This window comes from Oncorhynchus nerka, linkage group LG22, assembly GCF_034236695.1.
Source record: "Oncorhynchus nerka isolate Pitt River linkage group LG22, Oner_Uvic_2.0, whole genome shotgun sequence".
In the NCBI taxonomy this organism is placed as follows: Eukaryota; Metazoa; Chordata; class Actinopteri; order Salmoniformes; family Salmonidae; genus Oncorhynchus; species Oncorhynchus nerka.
In genome coordinates, this window is record NC_088417.1 from 52,997,655 (window position 1) to 53,011,090 (window position 13,436).

General features: G+C 43.0%; 1 protein-coding gene across 1 annotated transcript; it reads right to left on the reverse strand.

The window, feature by feature from the left end:
* Positions 1–913: 913 nt before the first annotated feature.
* On the reverse strand, positions 914–9,514 carry LOC115105322 (hepatic and glial cell adhesion molecule-like). The gene is made up of 7 exons (XM_029627244.2): positions 9,256–9,514; positions 5,665–6,009; positions 4,721–5,002; positions 3,862–3,955; positions 2,311–2,477; positions 2,135–2,205; positions 914–1,858 (listed from the first exon to the last, which is right to left on the reverse strand). Exons 1-7 carry the CDS (start codon positions 9,341–9,343, stop codon positions 1,523–1,525), a joined length of 1,383 nt encoding a protein of 460 aa, XP_029483104.2. The 5' UTR covers positions 9,344–9,514; the 3' UTR covers positions 914–1,522.
* Positions 9,515–13,436: the final 3,922 nt, after the last annotated feature.

Genomic DNA, 13,436 nt, shown 5'->3' on the forward strand with positions numbered 1-13,436 from the left:
CATAAAGCTTGTACTGTACTGTGTCCCCTCTGTTTTATTGCAGGGCACAAACATTCCCTGTGAACAGAGATGAAGAGATTGCATTGATGTCGACCACGATGACTGTCTGAAGAAACCCTATGTAAGCTGTATGGATCAATGTAAAAAAAAAAAAAAGTACAAACCAACAATTAAGGACAAAGTGTCTGAAACATTCAAACTTTCCCTAAAGTTGAACTTTAAGTGAAACAAATTTAGAAATGACGACAAATATTTCTTCCTCATGCCTTTTATTGAACATCTCTACTGATGTGTACAGTGCATCCTTTGTTTTCTTAACAAATTCTATGAATCTAGACAAAGGAAAACAAATATTGAATGATTATTCAACTATGATACCAAGAACACAGACGATTAGTAGTTCAATTACAAACATCCACATCATACAAAATGTACTAAAAGAAATGGGTACCTTTTTAAAGAGAGGTTTTATACATTGTACAGTTTAGGTCTTAAGAACGGGACATCATGAAATGTAACATAAACCTTCCCAAGTTCTCTCACGTCACCCCGCTCCTCCGCTCTCTCCACTGGCTTCCAGTTGAAGCTCGCATCCGCTACAAGACCATGGTGCTTGCCTACGGAGCTGTGAGGGGAACGGCACCTCAGTACCTCCAGGCTCTGATCAGGCCCTACACCCAAACAAGGGCACTGCGTTCATCCACCTCTGGCCTGCTCGCCTCCCTACCACTGAGGAAGTACAGTTCCCGCTCAGCCCAGTCAAAACTGTTCGCTGCTCTGGCCCCCCAATGGTGGAACAAACTCCCTCACGACGCCAGGACAGCGGAGTCAATCACCACCTTCCGGAGACACCTGAAACCCCACCTCTTTAAGGAATACCTAGGATAGGATAAAGTAATCCCTCTCACCCCCCCTTAAAAGATTTAGATGCACTATTGTAAAGTGGCTGTTCCACTGGATGTCATAAGGTGAATGCACCAATTTGTAAGTCGCTCTGGATAAGAGCGTCTGCTAAATGACTTAAATGTAAATGTAAATAAACAAATTGGCTAACATGTCAGAACTTGAAAACTAAACTGACCCATACAGTTGTGGAGGATGACAGTGTATTTACAAATCCATTGAGGAGAGAATATTAAAGTGCTGTGTTGGGTTCTGAGACAAACATTACTGCACTATCACGTCATAAAAACATATTTACATACATACAGTCACCATGTGAACATACAGAAATATACACATCTCTCTGCAGCTCCAAGGCATGGACCACAGGGGCCATGGTGTGTGGAAGCGTTTTTTCCTGGCCCAGCTTCAACACACCAGGGTCATATTCATTAGGGCACTGAAAATAAACGGTTTTAAATCATTTTGCAACGAAAAAAGAAAATGAATGTCCAGTTTGTTCCCTTTGGTGCCTATGTTTAAATGAATCATGGTCTTAAATTTAGGCCAGATGTGTAAGTGCTGGGCTGAAACAAAAGCCTGCACACACTGCATCTCTCCAGGACTTGCATATAGACAATCAGGGCTGAGTGGTGCCATTGATCTCCAGTATGGGGGTGGGCTCTTCCAACTGAGGGGCAGGTAGTATGCCCCCTGGGTTGCGGAACATGCGCCTGGAGCTTCTAGTGCGGGGCGGGGAGGGGGTGGAGGTTTTGCTCTGCAACTTGTTGTTGTGATGTGAAGGGGGGGAGCTGACTGGGGTGCGAGGGTACCTGCGAGAAGAGCGGGCAGGGGGGTCAGGGGAGTGTGAGGAGGGGGGCAGGGAGCTGCTGTAGCTGGGAGGGCTTCTAGGTGGTGCAGAGGGGAGGCCCAGGCCTATGTTGCCAGGTGAGTCATGGTCTTCCTGAGGGGAATCCTACAAAGAGGGGAACCAAGTCAATATACACACACAATGCTCTCTAAACAGGTCCAAACAATACCTAAGGTGTAGTGGCTGTATTGTATTCTACATTGAGATATTGTAGTCATCCTAACAGCTGAATGAGGGTTGAGAAATAAAAATGTACAAACCCCCACAGTATCTCTGTCCATTTTATCGATTTAATAAATTAACATTTATTCAGACGAGGGTTTATTTAGTTATGTTTTGAGTCAAGAGAGTGATGGTGACAGATGTTATTTCGAGAGTTACCTTTTTGAGGATGTAGAGTGCCACTGGATTCTTGCATTCATGTTCAGTCATAATTTTTGGTAAAACTCGAACTGAATAGGATGAAAAAGACATTGGATGAACACCTTTGGTGCAACACACATTTTTTATTTTATTATTCTGAATAAATAAATAAAAGTTATTATTCGTTTTCTTACCTGCATGATTGATTTGGGAATAATCAGGGTGTTCTATTAAATGCCTTGGCAGGCCTGCCAAACCTTTGGGCTTCATTTGATTGATTTGGGAATAATCAGGGTGTTCTATTAAATGCCTTGGCAGGCCTGCCAAACCTCTGGGCTTCATTTGACGTTTCTGACGTTCTCTGCATAAGAAACGTACAATATATGTGAGATTAAACTGTGTGCTAAAATGATACAGTATACAACTGTTAAATCCTTTAGAGTCTAAGCCCTGTCTAAGCCAGGGGATAGGGGGTGGTGGGGGTGGGGGTCTAAGCTAACATATGGAATCGTTTTAAGATGTTCATACCAAGGATAATTTAGCTATTTAATTTTTTGCAACACATCTGCCACGCTGATCCTCAACACTGGAGCTCCCCAGGGGTGCGTGCTCAGTCCCCTCCTGTACTCTCTGTTCACCTATGACTGCATGGCCAGGCACGACTCCAACACCATCAGTAAGTTTGCAGACCACACAACAGTGGTAGGCCTGATCACCGACAATGACGAGACAGCCTATAGGGAGGAGGTCAGAGACCGGGCCGGGTGGTGCCAGAATAACAACCTATCCCTCAACGTAACCAAGACTAAGGAGATGATTGTGGACTACAGGAAAAGGAGGACCGAGCATGCCCCCATTCTCATCGACGGGGCTGTAGTGGAGCAAGTTGAGAGCCTCAAGTTCCTTGGTGTCCACATCAACAACAAACTAGAATGGTCAAACACACCAAGACAGTTGTGAAGTCGGCACGACAAAAGCTATTCCCCCTCAGGAAACTTAAAAGATTTGGCATGGGTCCCGAGATCCTCAAAATGTTCTACAGCTGCAACATCGAGAGCATTGCATCACTGCCTGGTACGGCAATTGCTCGGCATCTGACTGCAAGGCACTACAGAGGGTAGTGCATACGGCCCAGTACATCACTGGGGCTAAGCTGCCTGCCATCCAAGACCTCTACACCAGGCGGTGTCAGAGGAAGGCCCTAAAAATTGTCAAAGACCCCAGCCACCTCAGTCATAGACTGTTCTCTCTACTACCGCATGGCAAGCGGTACCAGAGTGCCAAGTCTAGGACAAAAATGCTTCTCAACAGTTTTTACCCCCAAGCCATAAGACTCCTGAATAGGTAATCAAATGGCTACCCGGACTATTTGCATTGTGTCCCACGCACCACCCGCAAACCCTCTTTTACGCTACTGCTACTCTCTGCTCATCATAAATGCATAGTCACTTTAACCATATCTACATGTACATACTACCTCAATCAGCCTGACTAACCAATGTCTGTATGTAGCCTCGCTACTTCTACAGCCTCGCTACTGTATGTAGCCTGTCTTTTTACTGTTGTTTTATTTCTTTACCTACCTATTGTTCACCTAATACATTTTACGCACTATTGGTTAGAGCCTGTAAGTAAGCATTTCACTGTCGGCGCACGTGACAAATAAACTTTGATTTGATGTACAGACAGAGAAGCATCCAGAAACATGTAGCGAGTGAGACAACCATCAATAAGCTAGTTCTTACTTCTTGGAAGGCCCCCAGCAGGCGCATACTGTAACCAAGGTGATGAGAAGAAAAATACCCCCGGTGGAGAGAATGATGTAGAGGGAACTCCTCCCTGTGGGGGGAACACAGGAGGGTCAGGAGGATAGCAGTGACACAGGTTGTGTCCCAACTGGCACCTGTTTCCCTATTCAGTGCACTACTTTTGACCAGGGCCCATAGGGCTCTGGTCAACAGTAATGCACTATATAGGGAATACGGTTCTATTTGGGTGGTAACCACACAGGAAAATAAATGTCACAGGAGAGCTACTTAACAGTATGTTCAAGCAGAATTACAGTATGTACTTTCTCCCCCGTCCTCCCACGTACACACTCATGTCTCTGGGATGTAGTCATGTACTGCATGTATAGCCAGTGATCGACTTCCCTCCCACGCATTCTGTTTGCTAATGGTACATTACAATAATGTTTTTTTCCCCCTCTAGAGTGAGGGCTTTGGGTTTATTTCATTTTACAGAAGCTATCATGATTTGCATTTGCCTTTATTCACCCCTTCCCTAAAGTACAAGAACTTGCTTTTCAGTGAAGTATTTGTTTAATGCCCTAGGCTTGAACCACTGACTTGTACGCCTAAGAAAGCGCTCTGAGATGAAATTATGAAAATAACTTCAATTTTACTTAGTAAGTACTTACTAAAGAAGCCTATATCATGGGTTAGAGAGTGCGAGAGTATTACAGGAGTTAGCTAAATTTCTCCATCCTCATCCCTCAACTTTATAGCAAAGCAAGTGGTGGGGCTGCCATTTGACAGAAAACCAGTTTGCAGATTGTGGCTTTAAATTGCAGGTTCAAGCCTATAGTTCCACTGTTAAGCCTACTGTAGATAGTGAGTTTAATGGGCAGGCTCTTCATGCTGCCAATAGGGTTCTCCACCATGCAGCCGTAGATGTCATCATCCACCATCAGCACCCGCACAATTGTCAAGAGCTTCTGGTCAGGTGACAACTGCAGGCGCGTCTCATTGGTCAGCGGTTTACCGCCTTTCTGCCAGCTGTACTTGGCATTGGTTCCATTGTCGTGGGAGCAGTTGAGGGTAAAGTGCTCGCTGAGCTCCAGCACTGAGGAGGCCTCCATGTGGACATAAGGCCTGGATATGGGCTCTATGGAGAAGAAGCATAGTAGTCACACGTTTCTGAAATACCCCAATGAAAAGATTAGGATCTCTTGTTCGTTCAGGGTCAAAAGTTATGCTGATATAATGGTGAAAAAATGTGTCACGAGTCAGCTAATGTACATATACAACTTCTCAGGTGACCCATGCGACAATGACTTCATAGGTTCAACACTGTTTGGGCTACTGTCCCTTGCACTTTCCTTGACAATTCAGCCTATTCATACAAATTCATGCAATTCAGCCCAGTCTTATGAATGAGAAATATAAACAAAAATGTCAAAAAGCTTTTGGTTTTGTCACAGACAATGCCAGAAGTCCCTGCAAGCAGTGCCTCTTTAATGCAAGTCATGTCACAGAGGACTATTCACCAACCAACTTAGTGACCTTAGTATCCACCCTGAAATTGGTAGAGTCATACCAAAGACTCCAAAAATGGTACTCAATGCCTCTGCTTGACACTCAGCATTAAAGAGATGGATTAGGGATAAGGTCCTGCAATAGACTAACATCCTGTCCAGTGAGTGTACTTGTATATCAAACTGCCTCAAGCTACAGAATAAGGACATAGGCTACTACCCTATGGTCCATTCTGGCATGGACAAGGCTTACTTTTCCAAGGCTTACTTACTTACACTATGAACCACCTACCATCCACAGTTAGGTCGATACTCCCTTCTCCAGTGAATGTGTCATCCGTGATTGAAATCTCCACTTCGTAGGTGCCCTCGTCCGAGAGCTTGAGGTTGTGGAGCAGGAGGGTGCCATTCTCAAACACCAGGATGCGGTCCCGGTACTCTGGCCTCAGGTTCCCAATGATCTCGGTGCCAATGGACTGGACCACAGTGACAGGCTTGTCGTCCCTCTTCAGCTGCCACTTGATGACAGGCGCATCGGGGCTGGAGCTGCTGTAGCGGACGGAGAGGAGTGCCTCCCCGCCCAACGTCCCCCGGATCAGGGAGCCAGGGCTGGTGATGTTGACCCCCTCGACACTTCCTAGTCATAGAGGAGATGGAACAGACTGGATATATAAGATCCACCTTATTGTATCTAGTCAATTTATTCAGGTTATAGTCTCCTGGAACATGTGTAAGCACCACCATACATATTATATTTTGCATATTTGTAATCATATTTGTATTCTTTATCTTATCAGATTAGAGTCAAATTACACAAATGTAATTTACACGCATGTGAGACAGATTAACTGACACATTACACCGCAGTAGGGCACAGGTAGGGCTCTAGCTGCAATGCCACTTCAGGTTGCTACAAGTGCCTTTCAAATAGGCCTAGTAGCAAACCATCCAACAACAAGCTTTACCCAGATTGTGTACCCAAGGAGACTTGGCCCACTTCTTAATGGAAACGTACTGCCTTTCCTATTCCATTACTCTGTGAATGTTAGTGTTCTGAAGAATATTGGACTGTCCACAATCTCCACACCAGTACCACCATCCCAGCCGTAACTAGGCGGTCTTTGATTGAGTGGCATGCTTCTTTCCATTCATCGTTAACAGGTCATTGTCCGGGCATATGCTAAGCTTCCTCCTCTCAGCCCCTTAGCTATTTCAACAACATGTTTCAAACAGTCTAAGTTATGGCCAACAGATTTTGCAGCAATACTTTCTGAGTTCATTGACCAGAGGTTTCATCTCTGTGAGGGAAATAGCCTACAGTATGTGTTCAGAGTGGGCTAATAAAGTGAGAGCCAAATGACTGTATCTAGCTCTGCTGGCTGTTGTTGTGGGCGGTAGGCTGCTGATGACTCGACTGTGGGCACTGGGCCCCCTCCTCCATTGGGGCAGAGTGTGCTGAAGCGAGCCTGCGTGGCAGCACTGCATCGCCGTGGTAACAGCTCACAGTTCTCTGGGACCGCTGGGATGAGCTGACAAAAGTGGCGATTGTTTGGACCAACTTCCTCCCTGGCAGTCCATGAAAAGAGCCCTCAGAGCAAACATGAGATCCCCGATTGGCTGAGCCCGGAGACAGAGGACCCCAGTGATTCTGCTGATGACAACACAATCGCACCTCTTTCTATGCTTGTGTCTTCACACCTTTTTTATATATCTCATGTAAAGTTAGAATGAGATATTTACAAAAGTATAGATTCTTCGTATATCTTCCCCTTTATGTTTCTAGGTCGTACCTCAATACCCTGAGCTCAGGTCCTTCACCAACCAACATCTGCCCTTTCACCATGATCCTCTCTGCTTGGAGGATCCTCTGATTGTGCCATTCTCACAGAGAAGTTTGGCTCCATGACATCACCACTCACACTGGTGAAGGACTTTGGCTAACCTGCTAAACCAACCGGAAGACATTTGAGTAGTGTAGTGCCCACATGGGCTCTACAGAGGTCAAATACAAACACTTAAACTCGTTAAAGTCTAAACCTTGTGGGCCGGTTTCCCAAACCCAGATTAAGCCATCCTGGACAAAAAAAAATCATTCTCAGGGGAGAATGTCCATTGAAAGTACATTTTACTCCAGGACTTTTTCTGGGTCCTATTGTCACTTCTTTCTGACAAATAATATATCTTCATCAATTTTTAAATCCACAGATTATGTGTTGTTTTTTGAGTGTCATCAACTTGACTACAAAATGGTTTTCTAGTAATTGAGGATTACTGTACTGTGTGGCATTGTGCTTTCAGATTGAATGAAAATACACAGAGTGTACAAACATTATGAACACCTTCCTATTATTGTGTTCCACCCCATTTTGCCCTCAGGGGGGCATGGACTCCACAAGGTGTCAAAAGCATTCCACATGGATGCTGGCCCATGTTGACTCCAATGCTTCCCACATTTATGTCAAGTTGGCTGGATGTCCTTTGGGTGGTAGACCATTCTTGATACACATGGGGAAACTGTTGAGCGTGAAAAACCCAGAAGCTTTGCAGTTCTTGACACACTCAAACCTGTGTGCCTGGCACCTACATGCATACCACAGGAGATTGGTGGCACCTTAATTGTGGAGAACGGGCTCATGGTAACGACTGGGGTGGAATTAGTGGAATGGGTCTGTGTGATTCAGTTGGTAGAGTATGGCACTTGCAATACCGGGGTTGTGGGTTCAATTCTCATTGGGGACCACTACAAACAAATATGAAAATGTATGCACTCTACTGTAATTTGCTCTGGATAAGAATGTCTATGTAAATGTAACATGCATCAAACACATGGTTTCCAGGTATTTGATGCCATTCTCCCTTCAGCAGCATCCTGTGCTGCATACCCCATTCAAAAGCACTTCAATCTTTTGCCTTGCCCATTCTGAATGGCACACATACACAATCCATGTCTCAATTGTCTCAAGGCTTAAAATTCCTTCTTTAACCTGTCTCCTCCCCTTCATCTACACTGATTGAAGTGGATTTAACAGGTGACATCAGTAAGGGATCATAGCTTTCACCTGGATTCAATTCAATTGGTCAGTCTGTCGGGGAATTTATATATATATATTTATTTTATTTTTTTTGTAAATGTTTTATTTAACCTTTTATTTGCAAGTCAGTTAAGAACAAATTCTTATTTTACAATGACTGTGAAAAGAGCAGTGAAGTGGATTTCACAAGTGACATCGATAAGGGATTGTAGCTTTCACCTGGATTCACCTGGTCAGTCTCTGTCATGGAAAAAGCAAGGGTGCCTATTTTGTATTTGTTTAATCTTTAATTTATCATGGATTCATACTGAGACCTTACTGTCTCTTTTACAGATGAACCCTACATTTCATAAATGACAGAAAATACACACATCAAAATATAAATACATAATGCAAGCAGAAAGAAAAACACGTTCATAAAAATGTAAAATAAAACACAATCAGTAATAAGGTCCTCAATCAGCTTTCTGAATTCACCCAGAGGCACCAAAACATCACATTTAAGAACATTTAAGAACATTTTGAAGATTGTTCTACAGATAAAGTGCAAAAAAACAAAAAGCTGATTTACCTAACTCAGTAGAGACCCAAAGAAACCAAATGAATGTTATGTACACTCAGTGTAAGCTAATATATAATAAGGAAACGTTTATTTGCTTGTTTGACATGGACAAAGTAGGCATAATTGAACATGTTCTTGCAAGTAGAAAAAACACAAAATGTATGTGTCCAACCTATCAGACAAACAAATCTCTGACAGAAACCATTTCCTTGTCCACTCCATTCTAAATACCTCCCACCCACATTGCCTTGCCTTGTGTTTCCCAAAAACAGGGGAAAGTTTCCCTTACCTGACTGGGACAAAACAAGGAGACACCAGAATAGCAAAAGTTGAGGAGCGGCTATGGCTTTTGAGAGAGCCTCTCTCTCTGTCTTCATCTTGGGTTTAGCACTCCGTTTCTGTCCCAGACAATTAGCATGATTTGTCCACTCTGGCCACGTCCCCCAGAGAGCGCACAGCCATTCCTCCAAGGCAGGACTCCACTAGGACTGGGTGCACTGCACAACAAAGCAACACACCAGCAGGCAAGACAGAGTGATGTGTGTGTGTGTGTGTGTGTGTGTGTGTGTGTGTGTGTGTGTGTGTGTGTGTGTGTGTGTGTGTGTGTGTGTGTGTGTGTGTGTGTGTGTGTTTGTGTGGGGGTTGGTTGGTTCTTCTATCCTTGTGGGGACCTAGAATCCCCAAAAGTCCCTACAAGGAGAGAAAACAAGGAAAATTTGCCACATCCCCGTGTGGACAAAAGCTATTTTAAGCTTAGTGGTTAGGGTTACAATTAGGGAAAGGGGGATACCTAGTCAGTTGAACAACTGACTGCATTCAACTGAAATGTGTCTTCTGCACATGAAAACTTGGGGTAGTGATTCAAAAACTATTTTTACTTTAAAAAATAAGACATTTTAAAACTAAACTAGGATGTTAGAACATTAAGAGGTTAAAGACACATTATTTAAGGAATTCCTGTCAATACAGCAAAAAAAACATTTGGCCGGCATGTGCATTCTAGGGTTAAGAGAAAATTACTCAAGTAAAAGTGAAAGTCACCTAGTAAAATAGTACTTGAGTAAAAGTCTAAAAGTATTTGGTTTTAAATGTAAGTATCAAAAGTAAAAGTATACATCATTTAACATTCCTTATATTAAACAAACCAGAAAACACGATTTTCTTTTCTTTAAATTTACGGATAGCCAGGTGCGCAGTACAACACTCAGATATAATTTACAAATGAAATATGTTTTTAGTGTGTCTGACAGACCAGAGGCAGTAGGGATGACCAGGGATGTTCCCTTGATAAGTGTGTGAATTAGACAATTGTCCTGTGCTGCTAGGCATTCAAAATGTAACAAGTACTTTTGGGTCTCAGAGAAAATGTAAGCAGTAAAAATGTACATTATTTTCTTTAGGATTGTAGTGCAGTAAAAGTAAAAGTTGTCAAAAATATAAATAGTTAAGTAAAATACAGATACCCCAAAAAACTCCTTAAGTAGTATTTTTACTTAAGCGCTTTACACCACTGCATCCAACATATGGAAATCAAATGTTTGACTTCATTTATTCCATTAACTCCTATAACACCATCCAACAGCCTCCACTGCCATATAGCAACGCTGCATTCAACCGTACTGGTGATCCATGCTAGTGCAAAAAAATGAAAAACATGTTTTACATGTTACAACAACCAAGCTACGTTTTTGTTATTTGGAGTTATTAAATACTTGTCTGGTGGGGCAAAAAAAGAAAAAGTGGGATGCATGCCAACAAAAGCAATACACAACACAACACTAAACAATACACTAATTCCGGTGACAAACGGTGCCCACAACCTGTTTGGGGACTACATAAAGCTGTTCCTTACTTCCAGCAGCAGCACCAACATCTTACCACCTGGCTATCAGCGAAGCCTTGACTGGCAGTGAAACAGTTCATTCAGCCACATTTACTGTGTTTAGAAAAAACATACTGTATATATACATACATGTATTAAATTGCTCTGCCCTGAATGACGGGTCGCCACAGTAACAATGTTATATACAGCATCCTATGTACAATGCATTCGGAAGGTCTTCAGACTCCTTTACTTTTCCCACATATTGTAACGTTACAGCTTTATTTTAAAATTGATCACATTGTTTTTTTTTACCATCATCAATCTACACACAATACCCCATAATGACAAAGCAAAAACAGGTTTAGACATTTTTGCAAATTGAAATTTCACATCTACATAAGTAATTCAGTACTTTGTTGGAGCACCTTTGGCTGTGATTACAGCCTCGTGTCTTCTTGGGTATGACACTACAAGCTTGGCACACATGTATTTGTGGAATTTCTCCCGTTCTTCTCTACACATCCTCTCAAGCTCTGTCAGGTTGGATGGGGAGCATCGATTCACAGCTATTTTCAGGTCTCTCCAGAGATGTTCGATCAGGTTCAAGTCCAGGATCTGTCTTGGCCACTCAAGGACATTCAGAGACTTGTCCCAAAGCCACTCCTGCTTTGTCTTGGCTGTGTGCTTAGGGTCGTTGTCCTGTTGGAAGGTGAACCTTCACCCCAGTCTGAGGTCCTGAGCACTCTGGAGCAGGTTTTCATCAAGGATCTCCGTTCATCTTTTCCCTGGATCCTGACTAGTCTCCCAGTCCCTGCTGCTGAAAAACATCCCACAGCATGATGCTGCCACCAACATGATTCACCGTAGGGATGGTGCCAGGTTTCCTCCACACGTGATGCTTGGCATTCAGGCCAAAGAGTTCATTCTTGATTTCATCCGTCCAGAGAATCTTTGCTTCTCATGATCTGAGAGTCCTTAAGGTGCCTTTTACTGAGTGGCTTCCGTCTGGCTACTCTACCATAAAGGCCTGATTGGTGGAGTGCTGCAGAGAATGGTCGTCCTTCTGGAAGGTTCTCCATTCTCCACAGAGGAACTCTGGAACTCTGTCAGAGTGACCATCAGGTTCTGAGTCACCTCGCTGACCAAGGCCCTTCTCCCCCAGTTTGGCCAGGCAGCCAGATCTAGGAAGAGTCTTTGTGGTTCCAAACTACTTCCAGATAAGAATGATGGAGGCCACTGTGTTCTTGGGGACCTTCCATGCTGTAAAAAAATGTGGTACCCTTCCCCAGATCTGTGCCTCGACACAATCTGTTCTCGGAGCTCTACGGACAATTTCTTCAACTTCAAGGCTTGGTTTTTGCTCTGACATGCGTGATCAACTGTGGGACCTTATATAGACAGGTTTGTGCCTTTCCAAATGATGTCCAATCAACTGAATTTAGCACAGGTGGACTCCAAGTTGTTGAATCATCTCAAGGATGATCAATGGAAACAGGATGCACCTGGCTCAATTTTTTTGTCTCATAGCAAAAGGTCTGAATACGTATGTAAATAAGGTCTTTATGTTGTTGTTTTTTATTACATTTGCCCAAAAAATTAAAAAGACCTGTTTTTGCTTTGTTGTTATAGGGTATTGTGTGTAAATTGATGAGGACGTTCTTTTATTTAATTCATTTCAGAAAAAGGCTGTAACGTAACACAATGTGGAAGTAGGGATGGGGTCTGAATCATTTCTGAATGCACCGTACTTTTAAGTGGATATTATAAAGGTTAATATTTTTTCAATTAAAACAATGGGCAGTTTGGGTTGCAGTTGTATGTACCTTTTTGTGTAAAAACAAACATAATAGGCTATGTCTGGCTCGCAAATGTGTTGTGTTATTTTCATTATGGCCCTTGCACTAATTGAGTTTGACACCCCTGATCTATTTAAAAATGTATATATATATTTAACCAGGCAAGTAAGTTAAGAACAAATTCTTATTTACAATGACAGCCTACCCCGGCCAACCCTAACAACACTGGGCTAATTGTGCACCACCCTATGGGACTCCCAATCACACCCGGCTGTGATACAGCCTGGAATCGAACCAGCGTCTCTAGCACTGAGATGATGCAGTGCCACTAGGAAACCCAGTATCTTTAACTGAATGTAAACAAAATACCCCCTCCCCATCAATGAAGTCTCATTGATACCAGCATAGTCTTATATTGAGATATATCAATTAATTTACATTTCACAGATCCATGGGTATAAGACCTCTGGGCTACTCTATTTGTTTGTCTTCATCGATCCTCTCTGGCACTTATCACAGTTCTTATGCTCTGATGACACCCCCTGCTGTTTGCTTTACACCATAGCAAGCTCACGTGGCCACGACTAGTTCAACGAATAGTGGCGAAAAGTGACAAAACCAAACATTTTCATTGTAGAAACGTAGAAAACGAAGAAAACAACATATCCGGCTCAGCAAATTTGTGTACACGAATCAGCAGGATGGTATTCATTAATGCACACCATAGCAAAGCATTTTATAACAGAAAATGTCAATGAGCATTTCTTGTTTAGTTCCCAGTGAATATGACACAGTACTTTGTGTGCACTTAGTAGCCTCGCCTATAAGGGGCTTAGATTTGGATTTTGT

Coding starts and splice junctions, on each gene's coding strand:
- LOC115105322 (XM_029627244.2), bottom strand. CDS start 9,343: ATGAAGACAGAGAGAGAGGCTCTCTCAAAAGCCATAGCCGCTCCTCAA. Junction 5,003..5,664: donor TATCGACCTAACTGTGGATG/GTAGGTGGTTCA, acceptor TCTTCTCCATAG/AGCCCATATCCAGGCCTTAT. Junction 1,859..2,134: donor CACTCTACATCCTCAAAAAG/GTAACTCTCGAA, acceptor CCCTCTTTGTAG/GATTCCCCTCAGGAAGACCA.